The sequence below is a fragment of the Thunnus thynnus genome, chromosome 1 (genome assembly GCF_963924715.1).
Source record: "Thunnus thynnus chromosome 1, fThuThy2.1, whole genome shotgun sequence".
NCBI classification, from domain to species: Eukaryota; Metazoa; Chordata; class Actinopteri; order Scombriformes; family Scombridae; genus Thunnus; species Thunnus thynnus.
This window is the reverse complement of record NC_089517.1, coordinates 2,057,123-2,078,532: the sequence shown is the minus strand read 5'-3', so window position 1 is coordinate 2,078,532 and position 21,410 is coordinate 2,057,123. Positions and strand designations below refer to the sequence as shown.

Sequence of the window (21,410 nt, the reverse complement as noted above, 5' to 3'; positions counted from 1 at the left end):
TAAATTTGGCAGTGCATACATGCTCTCAGTTGTTATCATAAAGGTCAACACAATACCCTACAATGTAGAATTGCATTAATATCACTAATACCATGGGTTCATGCCTAATGTATGTTGTGTTTCCATGTGAATCATAGAGTTTATGTACCCACATGAGAAAATAACCTTTGTCTTGGATCCACTTGGGGAAACTAAAGGAAAGATTAAGATGAGCCTGGAGTCTACAAGGTAAATTTGACTCTAAAATGTAGTTGTACTTGTGTCCTATGAACCTATGAGTTGTTAAATAATGATGTGCAACAGTTTTCACACATGTACTATTTACATACTTTAGACCATTCATGAGGAAAAAAATGCCTCAATGTTTCATGTGGACAGGCAGCACTTTCCCTCATAGATGTCAGCAAGATGGCACAGGCTGTCCTTACAAGTGAGTGAAATGCAGTTACATGAACATTACTGTCAAACTCAAATTCAGTAGCAATTGGAGTGAAGATCTTCACCTGCTTTTATACATTCTGATGTCAGTTTTATTAAATATATAATACTTTAAATCTGTTTGATTTGTGTGTAATCAATTGAGGAAAAAAATCCTAGACCATGCAATCCTCCTGCCTTTCTACTAATCAAAGTTCTCCTCAGTTTGCAGAGAAATTTTTACAGAGGAGGCAATAAATCTTGACACTTCAGTGGACAGTTGAGACTGGACACTTCCCTCCTCAGAGAATCTGTTGTTTCCTTTTTGCTCAACACTGTCAATCATTTCATGTTGTTGGTTTCATGCATGTTATCTCATAAATATGCTACTATAAACCAGTGAATTAATACTGAGCAAAGCAAATTGTATTAATCTGACCATATTTGTTGAATAATGTTTGTTTTAACAGATGATCTAAGCAGCCTGTGCTTTTATTGTGGGATGGAGGACCAGGATGAAGCACAATAGGTAATTTCCTCACATTGCAAAATGTAAAAAATTAAAAGGAATATTTTTTTCTGACTGATCAATGTTAGGGTTGTAGTGGTAATTACAACAATCTTCTACATCATCCACATCTACTAATAAAGGCATCATTCATGTTGTGCTTGTTTTGTGTAGTAAGATTACTTACTTTCCATTGTACAACATGTACTGTAGAAAATTCAACTTTTAGTTAGAAAGCAATATTCATATTGGTGAGAACTTCCAAAAATGAAGGAATAGTAAAGATATTAGTTGTCAATTCATTTAGAGATATTCTATATTTAGGGATACCATATAATGCAAAACTTACGTACCACTACACGTCCCTGTTTTCCCAGATTTGCTGTGATGTCTGTCAGAGGTGGTGGTATCATGAATGTGTATAGAGGCCTCCAGTGGATGAGGAGTACTTGTGTCCTGTATGTAAGTAACGGTGTCCCTTGTTATTACTTCTGTCAAGGAGACTATGTTTTCACCTGCATCTGTTGGTTTGTTTGTCAGCTGGATCTAGAAAAACGGCTTCATCATGGATTTTTTTTCACTTTTTCTAACATTGTGAGATACGGCCTTGGTAAAGGTATACATTCTGTCGAGTGCACTTCTAGTTTTGACAGTATTCAATTTATTATTTACTCATTATTTATTTTTTTATATTATTGTTAGAATATTTATTTCATTATTGATATATTTGTTTTATTAATGTTTTTCTAGAAATACACCATTTTAAAAAGGTGCTGTTTCTTGTGATGGTGTTCAGTGTTTTCAAAGTGGGGGTTTAATTACAATAAATTCTGTAAATTCTCCCAATGAGTGAGTTTGTGTACGCATTTCTCAAAAGAAGAGTTGGGGTGAATATGTTTAACCACTAGGCATAAAGGTTTCCATCAAATTACACTAACCTAGTGGCAGATAGTCAGAATTGTGTCTCTGTTGGTCTCAGCATCAAATACTTTTGAATGTATATAGGACTGATGCTGATAAGTTTCATGGATGTGAGACTTTCCTGGTGGTTGATATATATATATATTATATATTTGTGGACATTTCAACATATATCTGTTAAATCCTAATAAGCACTAAATGACTGATGAGTTCATTGATGTAATGTTTAGTATATGTTTATATTCAATGATCAGTAGAAGCAGAATAACATCACACTGTGCCACACTAATAGATAATATATTTACAAATATTATTTAATGACATCAGTGATCATTTGCCATTTTTTGTGATCTATGACTGCAGGATAAGGATGCAGGTAAATTAAAATACAGATGAGTTTGGAGGAATCCATCTGTGTATTTAGACATGAATCATTAGCACAACAGTGAGGAGTTGCCTATATGATGAAGAAGATATTGACAAAGCCTATGAAACATTTCTAAAAATATTTAGATCATTAAAGACAAAAACTGTCCAATATAACATCAGAAAGCAAAATTATACAGATAGGCTGTGGATCACAAAGGGGATCACATGTGGTTATGATTGGTCAATTTTACTGTGATTTGACATTATTCCTCTGTAAAATTATAGCTGGACCACCCTTCACAGAGCTGGAAGCAGCATTTTCCTCCCAGCAACTGTGGAGGCGCAAAATTCTGATGATTTAACCCTTCACATTCCAACACAGTCCAACAAGTCCCGTCACTATAATGCGGTAAAACATGTATTTTATAAATAAATATTTTATAAATAAATACAAACTGAAACCATTTAAAGTTGTATGTCCCTCCCCTAAGCCGAAATAAAAAATACATAAGTCCCTCCCCAGTGCTTAAAATAACCTAATATTTGATGTGTCTCCTCAGTTTTGCACCACACCCCTCCCTCTGATGAATAACGAACAGTCGCTTATGTTCAAGCCAAAAGTGAAAGTGTCTTCGCCAGCAGAGAAAAAGGGCTGTAATGGCGGACCGCCTCGGCATATGAGGTGCAGCGCTTTATCCACAGGACAGATAGACGCCTTATCAACTGATTACTGCATGACTGAAATTATCTCTTGGATAGAAGAATGTATTTTTAGGGGGGAATCTCTTCTACAAAGGTGGGTTATACTTTTATTTTGTCAGTGATTTTTCTGTTATGTGCCTGATGGGAGAAAAACAAGTCGAACAACGCAGAGCTATTTGTACAACAGATTATGAATTATGATTAATGTGATACTCAGGGCTCCACTGTAAACTTATGTGTTCAAACTTGGCTTGTTGTGACAACCTCAAACTCAGCACAGAGGCAACGTTTTACTTTGAGCTGATTTCAGTATTTTTATTGACAAACCTGATTATTTTACTTTGGTTGACTATAATCGACCCAGATTCTTTCTCAGATGATCAGATGTTGGTTTGTTTACCTGCTTTTATTCACATAGGGTCAGGCGGCTGTCGAATAGGCTTTTTGTTTTGCTTAGGAAGATTCCAAACTGAGTGAAATGACCCGGAAGTATCAAAGTGGCAGCCGTAATAAGAGTTGGTCGAATTCTCTAAATGCGAAGGAAAGGTGCTTTCTGCTACCTCAGACTGAAGGTAATGCTAGCTTACTAGGAACACTGAGTGGTGCAGAATTGTGCTAACATTAGCTAACTAACACGGCAGGTATCGTTATCAAGTAATATTAAACTTAGTGAAATATTGCGACAATAGTCTGACTCAGTGCGAGTTCCGGAGCCGGGGAGCAGCTGTCAATCACAGCCGTCAATCAACACCCTCATGGCAGACATCAAAACTGATATTCATCTTTATATCTTATTAACAGAGCATAATGACCACCTGCACACTTATGAGAGGGTCCGAATTTAGATATTGAGACCATAATGACTCGTTGAAAAAAATATATTGACTTATGTTTCAGAGAGAGAAGTTTGAGAGAAGTTGACGCTTTTTGAATGGGAGTCTATTGGAGGAATTTTTAGAGCCAGCATCTAGTGACCATCAATGGTATTGCACTTTAAGGGACTTCTGCACTGACTCAATTACAAGCTGTTTCCAGTTGGTCACACAATAGTAAATACAAAGTTGTCATAACATGCTTCATCCATGGCCTGATGGAGGGTAGTCTGCCCATATGGATGCTGGTCATATACATAACAGCTTCATGTTGAATATAACTCCTCTATTGGTTGTAAAAGGTCAAATAAGGTGGAATGTCTGGATTAGAAGCAAACCAGTCTTGTATAGCCAGAGCAATGAAAAGACGAGAAAATCATTGTACGAGCAACTGATTGTACAACCAAATTACTGTTGCAGTGCATCCTGATAGTCTCCCCACTTGGATTCCAGCCAGCAATCTTTGTTGCATGTCATTCCCCGGCACCTCCCAATAAAGGCAAAACATTTGTCAAAGAGGACATATTCTGCACATTTCAAGGTCTTTATTAATATTCTGGGGCTCTACTGGAATATCTTTTTATGATTGACAATTAAAAACTCCTTATTTATCTTATACTGGTCCTTTATGCAGCCCCTCAGTTCAGCCTTTGTCTGAAACAGACAGTTTTAACTCCTGTCTCTTTAAGGCCCGCCTCCTGATGAGCCCACTATGTTCTGATTGGTCAGCTTCAGGAAGCTTCCTCCGGCTCTGTAGGCTACGTAAACAAACTGTACTAGCAGGATTTCACTTCTTTTTCTCCTTTACTTAAAATGCCAACTTCTCAAATCCATCCGTACATGTTGGAGCTGAATCAGATTTGAGAGTGAACAACGTGAACAACCTGTGGAACCCTTAGCAACCACCTTAGTAACAACAGCTACAGAACAGACAGCTGTTTGTGGGACATTATTTTTTTCCCACCCAGATTCTGCAAAGACTACTCTGACTCTGATTGAAGTTCATTGTTAAAATATTAATTAGTGCAGTTTTAAATATGTAACTCAGAGCTTGTTATTACTTATAACTTTACTGTAGTTAAATGCAGTGTGTTTGTCCATGTTAGAACTCCTTTTAGGGGGGTTGGCATTAGCAACGCCTCTCAGTGTTACCAGTTAAGTTACTGTAAGTTGTTCTTGTGCTTTCTGCACCAGTTGCATGTTAATGTTTTGTACAGTGTGTTCAGTCAATATGAACACAGTAACAGTTTGTGTTCTTTTTAGTGTTCCTCAGTCGATGTGTCAGCAGAGATGTCAAGTTTTATTCTGTTGTTTTGTTGTCTGGCATTCACCCCTCTTAGACACAAAGTATTGTAAAAACTGTTGTTCTATACTGCTGCTGTTGCGACAAACAAAGTTAGCTGTAAAAGTAGTTTGATGGTTCCTGTGCTAACATGACCCAGCTCACCACAATCTGTTTCTCCAAACTGAACCCACTCTGGAGCTGGTTGGCAGTGTAGCCCAGGATACTGGGGTTATCTACACCAGTTAAAAGTGAACCATCTTTGTGACATTCTTAACTCTAGCCAACCCAAAGATAGATAGGTTACAGGATGACACACAGTCCAAACAATTGAAGTTAATAGCAGTGTATTAAATTATGTTTTTACAATATTTTAAGATCTTGCTATCAAAGCCTGATCAGCTCGAGCGTAGCTTCACAATATGCTCCTTCATCTCTGCAGAGCAGCATGAGGTGGCAGTCATTCCACTAACATGGAGAAGTATGAAGAGGTGACGAATATTGGGAAAGGTGGATTTGGAAAAGCCATCCTTGTCAAATCCAAAGAGGATGGACACCAATATGTCATCAAGGAGATACATGGCATATCTGGAGTAAGAACCCTTTGCATAATATTCCACAGTATCAGTGTTGATTTGAGCTCCTCTTTACTACGTTGCTCTTTCACATTATCTGTCCCTCTCACTTTGACAGATGTCACCTGAAGAGAGGCAGAAAGCTCAAAAAGAAGTTGAAGTCCTCGCCAACATGAGTCATCCCAACATTGTCAAGTATAAAGAGTCTTTTGAAGGTATAAATGATCCAAGATCTTAGCTGTAACCTCAAAGAATCTCAGAGGTCATCTACTGCAATGATATCCTGATGCATACACGTGTTTTCATGCATGTTCCTTATGCTGTATAAAAATCTTTTTAGTGAAGGGCCATCTGTGTATTGTGATGGACTACTGTGAGGGAGGAGACCTCTTAGAGAAGATCAAATCTCAGAAAGGAGAACTTTTCTCAGAAGAACAAGTAAGCCACTAACTCTTCAAGACAATCATGAATGTTGAGGATAAACCTGATAATCTTTAGGGTGAAACTGTTCAACATGTGGATAGAATTCATCATATAACACTCACTATTCCACTTCACTGTATATGTCTTTAACATGTATTTAGACTCTTTAATGTTTTTATATTATCTGGTTGGGTTTTTCATTCATTAGAATTACAGATTATGTCTATAGTGCAAGTTGATACTCTTAAGTGTGGCTTTACGTTCCTCTGCCTTTCTTAGATCCTGGACTGGTTTGTGCAGATTTGTCTGGCACTAAAGCACATCCATGATAGAAAAATCCTCCACAGGGACATTAAACCACAGGTATTGCTTCATGCACCACATGATCTTGCCTCAGTGATGATGCATCTTTCATTTGTATTGTATAAACTCATGATAATGACATTACATGTCTTTTCATGATGTCTGCATAGAACATATTTTTGACAAAAGATGGGACTGTACAGCTCGGGGACTTTGGAGTTTCAAGGGTGCTGAACAGGTTTGTAAAATGTGATCTGAATGAATCTGTAGATCTCTATGAAGCCAAGATTAAAATGGAAATAGTAAAGCATAATACAGTCTGCTTTCTATTCTTTTCTCATTTCCAGCACTTTAGAACTAGCAACAACAGTCATAGGAACACTATATTACCTTTCACCAGAGATCTGCGAAAACAAACCATATGACAACAAAAGGTACTAACATGATGCTCTACGTTGTGTTTGTCTCATTTGTGGTGTAAATTATTATATTTAATAGTAATCCAGCAGACAAGTTCTCTCCCCACTGAACTGACTGTGAGTCATGCAGGATTAGGTGAAGGTTTCTGGGAGATGTGAAGGTATCATGTCTCCTCTTTATTGAGCGAACGAACCTGTTTGTTTATATCTACAACAGGAAGTTACTGTAGTATTGATTTCCTCCTAAACTGTTTTATGTATGCATGTAACCTGATCTACTTTAGTGAAATGAGTGAAGTAAATTAAGCAGAATCTCAGGGACAACAATGGAAATAAGTCTAGGACTTAATCGTTCAATAACTGATAAAGTCTGATTTGTTTTGTTTTAAAATATATTGGAGTGTTGTCAATAAACTTAAACCTCAGTCTCAATGTTCAATTCATAGTTTTCTCAGCAATTAAGTCCTTTTTTTCTCCAGATTGCAAGTGACTGTTATTGAATAAATGTAAATCTACCCTCAGAACTGATCCCAGTTTGTCTATTTGTTTGTTCTCTCCTCTGACTTTCTCTCCTCTGCAGTGATATTTGGTCCCTCGGCTGTGTCCTGTATGAAATGTGCACTCTTAAGCGTGCAGTAAGTATTCTGTGTGTGAGCTGTTTAGTAATTCGTGTAGATTTAATATATCGTACACATGTAATGATCTCTCACATACATTTAGATCTCTTCTCTGCTTAATAGTTGACAAACAAGAATGGGTCATCTTCATTTTTTCTACAGTGGTTATAACTGTGTACTAAATGTGTTTCCTCTCAGTTTGAGGCTGGCAGTATGAAGGACATACTTCTGAAGATCATCAATGACTCATACCCTCCTGTGTCTGATCACTACTCCCAAGAACTGCGTTCTCTCTCGGCACAGCTGTTGAAATACAACCCCACAGAGAGGCCCTCAGTCAGCAGCATACTGGAAGAACCTTTCCTCTCCTGTAGGATACAGAGGTTCCTCACACCACAGGTGGAGAGCACAGTTAGTTATCTTTGATACAACCTGAATCTATATAAAGCGGACTGTGTTCAGTTATAAAACATTTATTCTCTACTCAGTGTTTGCATTGTCACTTGTCACAGGTTTGTCAGACTCTTATGATGTCTGACAAAAAAGGAACACTTGTGTCTGAGCATGAAAAAAGAAAAAAGGAGAGGCAAGAATATAAAGGTATGTAAGCCTATAGGCTCCATTTTACAATACCTACAATGCTGCTTAAAGTTTGTTAACCCTTTAGAATTAGTTCTATTTCTGCATAAATATGATTTAAAACGTGTTCAGATTTCCATTCAAGTCCTAAAACTAGATATAGAGACATCAGTTTAAAAAAATGAGACAAAAACCTTAGACTTGTTCATTTATTTATTGTTACATATTTGTGTCTGGCAAACGTATGTGAACCTCCAGGATTATCAATTCATTTTCAAGGAGAAATTAGAGATAGATGTTTCAATCTCTCGGTTTGAAACGTCTAGGAAAGGCCTCTCTTGTAGTGGCTACAGTCAATGTTCATGAGTCCTCTATCAGGAGAACATTGAACATCAGTGGTGTGCATGGCAGAGTTGAAAGAAAAAAAGCCACTTCTCTCCAAACAGAACATTGCTGCCATCTACAGTTCGCTCAAGACCACGTGGATAAGCTAGAAGGTGATTGGAACAATGTTCTGTGGATGGATGAGACCATACTCAAACATTTTGGCTTGAATGAGAAACATTATGTTTGGAGATGAGCAAACACTGCATTCCAGAATAATTACCTTATCCCATGTGTATAACAAGGTGGTGGTAGTATCATGGTTTGGGCTGCTTTACTGTTTCTGAACCAGGACAGCTTGAAACCATTTAAGGAGCTGTGAGTTCTGAGTCGTACCAGCAAATTCTGCAGGAAAATGTCTGTGAACTGAAGCTCAACAGAACGTGGGTCATGCAATAAGACAACGACACAAAACACACAAGTCGTTCTACCAAAGAATGATTAGAGCAGAAGAAAGATAATGTTTTGGAACGGCTGAGTCAAAGTCCTGACCTTAATCCTATAGAAATGCTGTGGAAGGACCTGAAGCATGTAGTTCATGCAAAGAAGCCCACCAACATCCCTTAGTTGAGACTGTTTTGTAAGGAGGAATGAGCTAAAATTCCTCCAAGCTGATATGCAGAGCTGATAAACAGTTACTGGAGACGTTTGGTTTGGTTTTTTGGAGTTTGGTTCGGAGTTCACATACTTTTGCCTCACACAAATATGTAAGATCGGATAATTTTCCTCAATCAATAAATGAAAAAGTTTTTGTTTTTTGTCTCATTTGTTTAATTGGATTCACTTTATCTAGTTTTAGGACTTGTGTAAATATCTGATCACGTTTTAAGTCATTTTTTGCAGAAATAAAGAAAATTCTGAAGCGTTCACAAACTTTCAAGCAGCACTGTATATCTTGAGATAATCTGCACTAAACCACAGGAGAGCATCAGCCTCTTACATTAGCCTTAGCTGTGCTATTTTGTATTTCTGCCTTTGTAACAAAGAGTGTAATAATACTAATACATATTAATTACACACTTATAAGTTGCCGATGAATGAATGAAAGGCTTTTGAATAGCTGAAAAATAATTGGAATGAAATCAGTTGGATAGTTTTGGATTTCTTGGCGCTTCTCTGACTGGTGCACCTGCCACTAAGAGCGATACGAGAATATAAGCTCACTGTACATCTCTTGTGTCACTGTGACCTTACATGCCACAGTGTTGCTCTGACTGGCAGAGCTGACAGGGTCTCCATCGCTGTTTGTAGCCGAGCTCCAGCTTACACGCAAGCAGCTGATGGTCTCTGGAGATTTGCAGAACTCTTATCATTATTATTATTATTATTATCATTATTATCATTATTGTTATTATTATTGTCATTGTTGTTATTATTAAAATAAGATGTGATGAAGATATCTGTATGTTTACTGCACCCTAATATACATGGAAATTATAAAAGTCAATGATTAAAGTTAAACAATTTAATGGTAAAAGGGTCTTCTTCAGTTTAAGCCTTCATCTATCATTATCATTTAAACGGGACCTGTTATGCTTTTCCTTATTTTCAGTCATATATATAATGTTACAATGTTGGATGTTCATATTAAAAGTAAGCCATCATTTCAAATAATGAGGTAAACATCATCATCACTGTGGCTGTTTCTGCTTGTACTATTCCTCCCTGCACTAAAAGGCTAACATTAATAACTTAAATCCATTCGTCCCCTTTCTAAGAGCACTATTAATATACATGATTGGAAAAAGATCACAGGTTCCAGTAAACACAGCTCTCCCTGTTGATGTGTATAAAAACAGTAGCATCCTGCATTTTAAAATTCAAATCAATGTTAAATAAATTTCTTAATTTCACTGCAGGTGCATCAACCACCTCTACTGCTGGTGCAGAATCTGGTTATGTAACCCAAGAAGCTCACAGTGCTGGTAAGTTATGTGTTTTAGTCAAACCTATAGCGAGATACATTTCCCACTTGTTGTAGTGGTCTGTAGTGGGCTTTAATGTCACAGTAAAATCACAGTTATCTTTCATAATGTGATGTATTTCTGAGGGAAACAGAATATATAGGCGGAGTACAGTTAGAGAGGGGATTTGTTGAAAACATTCAAATTTGATTGGATTGCTTTACAGTGTTTGTGGTTTAGTAAATATGAGACCTTTATGAAGCTGTAGAGCGATTTAGAGCTGTAGAGACTGTTGGCCTCCACCCACACATTCATCACCTGTGTGGTCAGATCAGGAGGTGGACGATGAGGGAGAAATGAATAAATTAAGACCTCAAACACATTCTTTGGAAATGTAAACAAATCGTTTGCCAACTGATGTCCAAACATTGATTAAAAAAAACATTTTTTTTAGTTGTGTGACTAGTCAAGCATCCTGCCCCTGGTTCCATACTGTAGCTCACTAGGCTTCATGGTAAAGGTGACTTGAGTGACTCGCTATGCTTTTGAGTAACAAATATAAAAAACGTCTAAAGCTAAAACATTGTTGTCTCCCTTTACATTCCAGTGTATGGATGGTGCTTTTCAACAACCAACCCAGTCTCACATCAAAATGTGTAATAGCAACATTGGTCCACAGTGCAAAATTGTTTCACAATAATGGCTCCGCCGCCACAATCCAAATCCAAACACCACTATCTCTCTAAAGAAAAGGTGTTTTATAGCCTGTGATTGTAAAATGGAAAGTTGCTCATTTATTTTTTTGATTTCTAAATATATGTGGCTGAGGATATTTAATATGAAATCATCTTTCTTATAACATGGTCTTCCTCAATTATCCAACTGGATGTGAGTGAAGCAGATGAGCGTTTTCTAAGTTAACATTCTCAGTGTTGTTGAAATGAGTGAGTGCAGCTCTGACAGCATGTTGTTGTGTTTGTGTGAAGGTGTCGGCTGCGAGGAGGGAAACACTCCCTCTAGAACCGCTCTGTGTGGGAAACATGACACCAAGACAAAAGCTCAAAGGTGAGATGAGGATCTTTAACTGTCCATGACCCAAATCATCCAACCATCATTATTTACACTCAAAGCTGTTTGTGTTGTGTTGACCATCCTCTCCTGTACCCAGCTGTGTGTCCATGAAGAGTGATGATTCTAAGGAATGGAATATAGTATTTAAAGATGGACAATCTGACGGTGAGCTACACTTTTCTTCAGCATCAGTTCAGAGTGAAGCAGGTGGAGATGAAGATGGTGTTGATATAGATGTTGATGCTGAGCTAAATTCAGACAAACACCCACTTGAATTTACAGTCCTTGATGGTCAATTTCAAATTCAGGTTTAATGAACAAAAACGTTTTAATCAGATTGTGTTGTGACACTGCTTTATCGTCAATTTTACTCCAAATTGGGACCACAATTTACAAAATGAACATCATGCTGTATTGAAGAAGACTTGAAACTAGCAATTGAGACCATAAATTCATTAGGAAACAGTTTACTGAGGTAATAAATTAAGAGAGAAGTAGAGTTATTTTTTCATAGACTTACATACAACCGGACTTCTTTTTGCAGCCAGTGGAGTCGCCCCCTGATGGCCATTAAATAGATGTGCACACACCTACACACTACACGAATCCGAATACTTTATTCGAAAAAGCATAAATAGTGTTTTTTTACCAAAATTTATTTTGTACAAATATTTGAAGAAGTATTTGTTGTCAGGAGGAAAAAAAAAACATGTCAAATACTAGCGTGCTAGTCAGTTACATCGCTATCTCAGTGTCTCTCCTCTGCTCCGCTATTACGTCTATCAGCAGGTCTCAACGAGGGGAGTCACATTTCCTTATTTGAACATCACTCCCAGAGTTGGGGGTGTTCCCCAGAGATAAAGCTGAGCTACTGACACACGCAAAGTGCTCCTAAAGGACTCTCCATAACCTGTTGTTCCCCTTCTCCTTTCCACAAAGTTAGGTTGCAAAAAATAAGCAATAAGTGAGAAGTGCAAAGCAAGAATCGCCTCTGAAGTTCTTCCTTACACATTACACGCTGTGCTGTCTCTGTGTTATGGGTGTATAAATACGTAAAGGTCTATCTGCATAGTGGCTACTTTAGCTCAGTAGTCAGCGCAGTCGTCTATTATTTGGGAGTCTCGAGTCAGAGATCCGGTGTGGGGACCTCCTTCATAATATTGATTATTCATGAACACTTACTTTAACACTTAAGTTTTCTAAAATCAAAAGCGTAATAAAAACAAAAACAAACACAGGATTTTTACACTTATTTCCACTTTTATTTGAATGTAAATACAAATACAAATAATTTTGCTGCCTCAACAAATATAGATACAAATACAAATACTGGCTTCTCTGCACATCTCTACTACACACATAAAGAGCCTGACTCTGCAAAATGTTTACTTTACTGAATATGCATTTGCTGACTTGCCTGTAACCGGATCACTTAAATATTCATCTGAGACCAAAATTAATATTTAAAATTAACGTCATAGATTGTCACAATAAATGTAACAAGAAGAAAATGTATAGAAACCTGTAGGTAATGTGCTGCTCTGTAACTCGCTGTTGGAAGGTTTTCAAACATCATCTGAAATTCTGTCCTTCTTTCAGTTTGTGGATTTGGGTGAAACAACTCAAGAGTTTCATGAAAGAGCCACAGTGATACTCAAACTTCTTCAAATCATCTCAAAAACTTATATTTGTATTATTTTTCAATCAACTCCTGAACTTAAGGCTGATCTTTCTCTCTGACATCAGAGCTCACCTGTCTGTGTGTCTCTGTGCTGCTCAGGCTGCTGCAGACAGGGTTTTCATAATGAAATGATGCCTGACAGTCACAAACAGATCAATTGGACAAGCTATGGCGAATTTAGCTTATAAATAATGTTCATGTCTTAGTGACACATATACAATAATAACTCTTGATCCACTCAGACCCTTATTCTGCTCTTTCAGCTCTTTTCTCTTGATCATAATAGCGAACTTCTTTCCTGAAAACACACAAACCTGGCAATTCTGCAGTGATCTTACTATTAACATTACGTGGAATTTGAACAGCTAGATTGTTTGAGATCTGTAAAAATATTGGAAGGGACATGTTCCTACCGACCATACCCAAATCTAGGCCCATGTCTTATATATAACTGATCAAAGATTTAATAATAAAAATATGTGTTGCAGACTTGTCTTGTAGATAATGTAGCCCTGTGGAGACAGACATATGCACTCAGTGTTTGATTACCTCAACATAATGAGCTCATTGTGGTACAACTTTTGCCAAAATGATGGTGGATTGAAAATTGCTAACTGTGGCTTGATTGTGCAATAATATAATGTGTCATGTTTGTGTTGATCACAAACCTCTGTTCTTTCTCCTCTCCAGGGTATTCGGGCTAAAAGAGTCTCCAGGGTACCTGAGCACCAATTTAAAGGTTCCGGGAGATACCATGTAGTAATTAGTGTAGGGATGTTAGTGTACTTTAATCTCCTATTCAGGTTTTCTATGATTCTATTGTAATGTGTAGCATAAATCTAGATGAGGTAAACTATTTGACATGTGTGTAGTATAAAATGTATTTCATGTATTTGTTGTTTTTGTGTAGTTTTGATGTTAGGGGAGGGGCAGATTTCCCTATACTGTGGTAGGGGTCGAGGTCGTACCCAGTGGCAGGCTATAAAACGCTGCCAGTTTCCATCAAGCTCTGCTGCTGTCAAGATCACATGCTGCCTGTCATCCACAGTATTTTATGGGGAGAATTATGACTGTTGTACTGTGTCTGTGGGTGAAATAAACACCTGGTTGGTCTGCAACCTAACCTCTGCCTCAAGCCTTTTGCTTTAGAGTCCAGCCGCTACATGGCCATCCTAACACAGTACCATGAGAAAGCAGAACACACGAGACAACAGCAGTGTTATATTTTTATTCGTGTCTTTGTTATATCTTCCTGTACACACACACACACACACACATGTTTACCCAACTATGAGTACTTATGGATAAAGCATGCTAATATATATACTGCTTACCAATGACAGCTGTCGTCAAGATCAGCAAATCTACCATTCTTTACCTTTGTGAGGCTGAAAAACTGTAAAAAACTGTTTGTCCAAGTCTCAGGTTTTGAATCATGTTCTCAGTCGTGGCCAACAGAATCACATCTTCATACACAGAAATATGGAAGGAGGAGAACTTAAAAGAAAAATTGCCAATGGTTTGGTCAAGGTTTGCTGGTACCTTCCCCGTGGCAAAGAGGATCTTGACATATTTCCAGAACCAGTTGCCTTTGCCAATTTGAGAGGAGACATTTGTGAGTCACTCGCACAATTCAACTTTCTTTTTCTTGTGTCAACTGCGACCATTGTGTTCCTGGACAAAGTTGAAGAAAATGAGCACAAGATTCTGACTTCTCTTCAAGATGTGAAATCCAAACTCTTCTTGGTTGTTAATCACAAGGAGGACAACTCTAGAGAGGACATGATGTCTGTCAAGAGAACTCAGAAAAAATTAGAATTACCAAGAGTTTTTAAAGAAACTTTGTGCAGCCATCAAGACCTCACTGCCAGATGAAAAAGCCACATTGAACATTGTCAATATACACAAAATAGCTGTTGAACTTGTTGAACATCTGTGGATGAAAAGACAAGTGACAAACCAAAAGCAGTTGAGGAGGTCATGGTCAACATTGAGGGGCGAAGTATACCAGACTACAAGAAAGAACAACTTCCTTTGCAGGGAGTTGTTGGGCCTCAAACCATGAGGTCACACAGAGAGGGCCTACATGTAACCTGTGAGGCCTGACCACGAGGTGCTTTATTCCTTTGTTTTCCCCGAGACAAAGGAATAGCGCCAAAAATGCTGCTTAGACAATGGGAGTCCATTGCAAACTCCATTTCAAAGGATGCTTTGCGATTTTCACACCTCAGCAGGGAGCAGTCAACATACAGTCTCATTGGCGTAGACGCTCCTGCACAGCGGAGCGTCCTGATGATGCAGCCATGACATCACCGCCCCTTTAAAAACTGAACGTGCCCTGAAGCACACGCCTTTCCCATGTCACTGAGCTAGGGGTAACTCCTGTTCCTCTGTGAGTCAGCTGACTAAAGGGGGTATCCCACGCACGTGTTTTCCCCTCATCGAAGACTCCCCTCGCCGGACGAGATGAGACTTCGCCCGTGTTCACCCGAACACATTCCCGGATCCGAGAGAGACCGCTGCTGCAACCAGCGTCCTCAATTTCCTCGAGACGGAAGAAACGCTTCTTCACCGAGTCGACTCTGCTGTTCTCCCCGCCACACCGCCGAGAGCCAGCTGCCGTGCTTTTCGCCGACCGTGCGAGAACGGCCACCGTCTGCATCCGAGCCCAAGACAAAGCCGGACATAACGACGGATTACACACAAACCCAGCTCGCTTTCTGAAGCGACCCAAGTAAGAGGCATAAGTCTGGGCAGAGGCAGTGTTAATTGTGTGTTCTTATCAGCATCACTTGCTGTTGTTTAGCATTTAGCTCTTAGCTTTGCTATTGTTTTCTTGTGCTGTTGACGGACCGCCACGTCCATTTTTCTCTGTTACTCTTAGGAGTATTTTAAGTTTGCTGCCTGTTTAGTTGTGTTCACCACGCTAGACTGTTTGTGTTTGTCCCGCTCGGGACTACTGCTGTGTTTGTGCCATCGTGAGCGAGAAAGTAAGTTGCTTTGTCGGTCTGAAACCAGACAACGTGCATTACAGACTGCCGTCTGTACACGCACTGTCTGTGGACAAAGGAACCGCTTCTCTTCCTCTCACGATCGCTTTCTTTCCTTCTTCCCTCTCTCTTCTGACTAACACGTACATGCGCGCTCACACACACATACACGCACCGACATCTTTTGCACATCTGATGGTCAGATAACATCGGACAAAGCTTCACTTTGTCTTACCTTATCCGCCATCAGACACGTGTGTTTTTCACAGAAGTGGGTGAGTGTGAGACGCCGTCCACCAGGCAGCGCCGTCTTGCTTCTGTCTAACCAAGACACCGCCACATTTCTGCCATCTTGTTCTCGTGCGACATGACTTCCTCCCATAGTCACGTCAGCGTCGCAGACCGGCAACGTCATCACGTCAGGCCCCGTCGCCATCTTGTCGCACACACGCACGCTCACACACACACACACGCACACACACATGCATTCCCCTGCATGTGTCCAACCCTTTACATAGCTGTTTTTGTTTTGTTTGGTAGGATTAGATCTTAGGATAGTTGTTTATTGAATGAAGCATTTGTTAACTTTGTTAATTTTGCTAAGTTTAATAAACACTGTTATATCTTTAAAGAGAAGTTTTTCTGTCATTATTGTGTGTAACATTGTGAAAAGTAGCTGATTTGAAGGAGTCAGAGCTCGAATTCACCCTTCTTTGTTCATCCTTGAATGTTGATATCTCTCAGATATTAACATCCTAGGTGAACTCCCATTTATGAGACTACCTGGTTTGGTTATTCGTCCCAGTTTCCAGGTGGTGCCCCGTGTTTGTTAATTCATATTAATAATTCTATTAATTGTCATAATTAGTTAATTATCCTTGATAATTGATGATTATTGCCAATAATCAACTGTGTTCCTCACAGATACAACAGTTGGTGCCCGAATTATTGATTAAGGTTAACAATATCTTATTTTCATAATTCATAATTATCTATGATAATTATGAATTATTGCTAATTATTGCTAATAACCAAACGCACTACTGCCCGTCCCAACATTAATGGTGCCCCGTGTGAGAGAGAGAGAGAGAGAGAGAGAGAAATTACAGAAGTTAGTACTGCCATGACAGTGTTTTACTTGAATAATTCCTCTTTCCAAATATGGCAAGATCTTGGAACACAGTAATACTAAGAAATGCATTTCTTTAATCAGAACATAGAGTATTAAAACAGTTGCAGTTGGTGCTAAACATTTATCAAGTAAATATTAGGTAGTAGTGTAACCACAGAGGCAGTTAATGCTATTTGTTTACACATTGTTACATTCTTGGCCTAGATGAAAAGCCTCCATTAGAACCTTTTTGAACTGGTCATAGGATATGTCTTACAGGTAGCACAATAGTCTTGTTGCATGCTGACACTGTGATGCCCGATGTTTGCACTGCAGTCATGGTTAAACTTGATCATAACAGCAACATCCTTCTTCTCTGAGGGAAGAAGTGGGATGTGACCCTGTGTGATGGACTGTGGGCCATCTTTGTCAACTCCATCCCCCTGATCTTCAGCTATGAAGCAAATAGATAAAAAACAAGTGTTATGTGACAGTTTAAATTTAATTCGACCTCACTGCAATGCAGTTCTTTAAAGAAGTGGATTAGACAGAGGTGCTCTCAGCCACAGAAGCTGATCCAAAAAAAAAATAAAAAAATAAAAAATTTCATGAGGTTTGGAGCTAATTGACTGTCTCAGCCAAGTAAAATGGTTATGAATGGCATTCTTTGTTTGTTATTATTAGCAATAAGTCTTTCTACATATAATGGAGATATAGATTGGCTTTTGTAAAAGTTCATTAAGAACTACAGGTTCAGGAAAAAGTGGATCACTGGTATGTATCATCTATATGCAGTGGTGGAAAGTGACTAAGTACATTTACTCAAGAACTGTACTTAAGTATAATTTAGGGATACATTACTTGAGAATTTCCATTTTATACTACTTTCTATTTCCAGTCCACTACATTTCAAGGGAAAATATTGTACTTTCTACTCCACTACATTTGACAGCTTTAGTTACTAGTTATTTTGCAGATTTAGATTCATACTAATTATAAATCAACTAATATATTATGATATATTTATAGGTTTATAGGTTAAGCTACCCAGCAGTTTATAAAGTAATTAAATTAGCTCCACCTTTACCAGCTGTAACATTAAAGTGATGAACACATTAATACATCAGTAATTATAGTCCAATAACATATGTATGATTCTGAAATGGGCCGTTCTGCATAACGACTACTTTGACTTTTGTAATTGAAAGTATATTTTGATGCTGATCCTTATGTACTTTGACTCAATGAAGATTTTGAATGCAGGACTTTTACTTGTAACAAAGTACTGTCACGTTGTGGTGTTGCTACTTTTACTTGGCTCAAAGATCTGAATACTTCTTCCTCCACTGCCTATATGTATGCTGATTGTGATTATGGCCTAGCTCAGACAAAAAATAAATAAATAAAAAAGACAGAGAGCTGCCTCCTGATTTTAAAACAAAAAGTACCCTGGCAAGTAATACCTATTATTAATACCATCAGCAAGACTTTCAGGGAGAATAAAACTTTAACCTGTTCAATACCAGTATAACCACAGGTGGCAGCTGGCTTTTTGAAGACTACAAGCAGTCATAAACTTCAATCTTTTGTCCGAAAAACTCAAAATTGACAACTTCTGAATTTGTTATTTGCAGGAAATCAAAAACTATATACTTTCAGCTTCATAAAGCAAGTCCTGAATAAAGTTAATCATCTCCAGCTCAACCTGATGCCTAGTAGTCCCTTTGTCACTCAGTCGAAGAAGAATGGATGCCATGATAAACTCTGCATTTACCTGTGATGAGATAAAATCAAGATGTCATAGATTTCATAGCAACTAAGTGTGTCTTGTTCATAATAATAAATGGTTAATATTGTTCTGCTCACTTTTACATCTTCCTCTGGAACAAACAAGTCGGCAGATATCTGGGTGCTGACTGATTAGTGAAAGGTCATACAGCTGCAGGCCTTCCCTTAGTTGTTCCAATATAGGCTACTACTATTACTACTATTGCTACTACTACTATGATGGCACTACAACAGCAGAAAGGAAAAAAAATCCTACAAAACCTTACTTGTGTATTATATTTTCCTATATATGTGCTAGCATACCAAACAATGGACTCCATGTTCTGAACTGAGATAGCACCAGTATGTCCATAACTGAGTATTTCATGAGATAGGACATGAGCATGAACATGACAAATAAAATTCCATAAAATCTAAAACCTGGTCATTTCCTGTTCTACACAAAGTGATCCCTGTTCCTGCTTTCTTTCTTGCTCTTGCTGTCCCTGCCAGAGGTTGGTGCGATTGCTTATTCAAAGTTTGTTAATATTAAACGTGTCATGTGTCCAGATTGCACCAAAAGAGCGTCTATCTCCAAAGTAACTGTTGATTGTTTGATGGTTGTTTATTTATGATTTAGAACTTAACCACCGTCACGGGCTTTTCGCTCTCAGTGAAAACTTTCCACTGCTGTCTCTCTGTTGCCCGTTCACCCTCTCTTTTCTTTTTCTCGTCTTTTTAAAAATGAGTCGGGAGACCTGCAACAAAGCTGAACTTTTGACGTTATCAGATGAAGAGAGATGTCCTCTCCTCCTCTCCCTCATGGCAGGAATGTAGAGCTCTGATCGTGACCTGCAGTGGCAGAGCCCAGGACTGATGGCTTGTTTATTCAGAGTTTAAATTTATTCATATTTATCATGCCACGTGTCCAAGTTGCACCAAATTCGACATGGTACTCCTTTTTTTTTTTTACCAGCCATGCACCCGTGTGGAGTCGATATGATGGACAGTTAAAGAGATGCGCGAAGGACGCACACAGAGAGATTTCCTTGCTTTAATACTGTGGTTCTCAACCTGTTTTAGGCCAGCGACCCCCTGTCTATTATCCAGGTTGGGGGTCTTCCCTCAAAAAAATTATCATTACAATATTTATTAAGAAACGCACTGTGTGCCATAAAATATAATAATCACAAAACAAAACAGAGCTGAAAGCAGCATTTTCCTCCCAGTAACTGTGGAGGTGCAAAAGTCTGATAAAAGAGACTTTTTTCATTCAACCCTTCATGTTCCAACACAAACTGAATAAGCAGGTTTTAGTGGTTTATTTCCTCAGAGTCGATTTGTGAGTCCTGACATGATAAAACGGTAAAACACGTATTTTAAGAGGAAAAAAGTATTAACCATTTAAAGTTGTATGTCCCTCCTCTAAGCCAAAATAAAAACATAAGTCCCTCCACAGTGCTTAAAAAATATTTGACATGTCTCCTCAGTTTTGCACCACACCCCTCCCTCTTAAACAGCAAACAGCCGCTTATGTTCAAGCCAAAAGTGAAAGTGAAAGTGTTTTCACCAGTAGAGAAAAGGGACCTGTAATGGCGGACCGCCTCGGCATATGAAGGGAAATGCTGCGTTTTATCAGGTCAGATAGACGCCTGAACAACTGATTACTGCATGACTGAAACCAACTCCTGGATACAAGAATGTATTTTTAACATGGAGGAGTCTCTTCTACAAAGGTGGGTTATACTTTTGTTTTGTCAGTGATTTTTCTGTTATGTGCCTGATGGGAGAAAAACAAGTTGAACAATGTTGAACTATTTGTATTTTTTCTCAGATGATCAGATGTTGATTAGTTTAACTGCTTTTATTCACATGGTATCAGTGTCTATACTAGGCCGAGGCCTACATCACCAGACCTGGGCAGGGCAACGAATAATTGATGATATACACACTAAAGAAAACATTATTATCGTTAATGCGGTGATTTCAGTGATTTATGTGCATTCATTCGGTCTCTATATACAGATGATAGTACATGTATAGTCTGGTACTGCGGACAAATTTTAATCATAAAGGAAAATTGCGATGCTATTTTTATAGGCTGAGAGGCGCGCTGGGCGGTGTTGTAATTTAATGCAGTTTTCCCCCAAAGAACGCACGACAAATCGGTAGGCCTATAAATTGTATTCTATTTTTGCTCATATTTACTAAAGCGCTTTAAAAATACATATTGCTGGTGTTTTTTATTTGAAGGACACAACTTATCAGTCATACATTTCAAACCCTTGATATTTAAAGGCTGACTAGGATAAATGATTGTTGTGAGTTGGATAATAATGTAAAACCATTCCAGTTTTCTCCTACAGTCCAACATGTCAGTGAATTTGCTACAGCCTGTCGGTGTTAATGTGAGTGTGAATGTGGATGTTTGTGTGTGTGTGTGTGTGTGTGTGTGTGTGTGTGTGTGTGTGTGTGTGTGTGGGTGGGTGGGTGTAACCTGCCTTCTGTTCATGAT

General features: G+C 38.4%; 1 protein-coding gene and 1 long non-coding RNA gene across 11 annotated transcripts in view; one reads left to right on the top strand and one right to left on the bottom strand.

The window, feature by feature from the left end:
- Nucleotides 1-2,789: 2,789 nt before the first annotated feature.
- The window catches only part of LOC137182671 (up-regulator of cell proliferation-like), a 35,584-nt gene continuing 16,963 nt past the window's right edge, over nt 2,790-21,410 (top strand). For 4 of the 10 annotated variants that reach the window (XM_067589844.1, XM_067589679.1, XM_067589756.1 and 1 more), the window contains exon 1: nt 20,389-20,631. Coding sequence is in view for 6 of the 10 variants with exons in the window: in XM_067589415.1 (XP_067445516.1) it covers nt 5,545-5,664; nt 5,765-5,861; nt 5,987-6,084; nt 6,349-6,432; nt 6,543-6,610; nt 6,720-6,806; nt 7,372-7,426; nt 7,607-7,819; nt 7,930-8,008; nt 10,231-10,296; nt 11,262-11,340; nt 11,444-11,511 (1,114 nt within the window). In the remaining 4 variants the exon portion in view is untranslated. Of the gene's footprint in view, nt 3,012-3,300; nt 3,490-5,513; nt 5,665-5,764; nt 5,862-5,986; nt 6,085-6,348; nt 6,433-6,542; nt 6,611-6,719; nt 6,807-7,371; nt 7,427-7,606; nt 7,820-7,920; nt 8,009-10,230; nt 10,297-11,261; nt 11,341-11,443; nt 11,512-20,388; nt 20,632-21,410 lie in introns of those variants that run through there. The other 6 variants (XM_067589504.1, XM_067589073.1, XM_067589415.1 and 3 more) reach the window with 5 other exon arrangements.
- On the bottom strand, nt 17,262-19,815 carry LOC137189052 (uncharacterized). The gene is made up of 3 exons (XR_010929579.1): nt 18,995-19,815; nt 18,782-18,902; nt 17,262-17,582 (listed from the first exon to the last, which is right to left on the bottom strand). It is a non-coding gene; the product is annotated as an uncharacterized lncRNA (long non-coding RNA).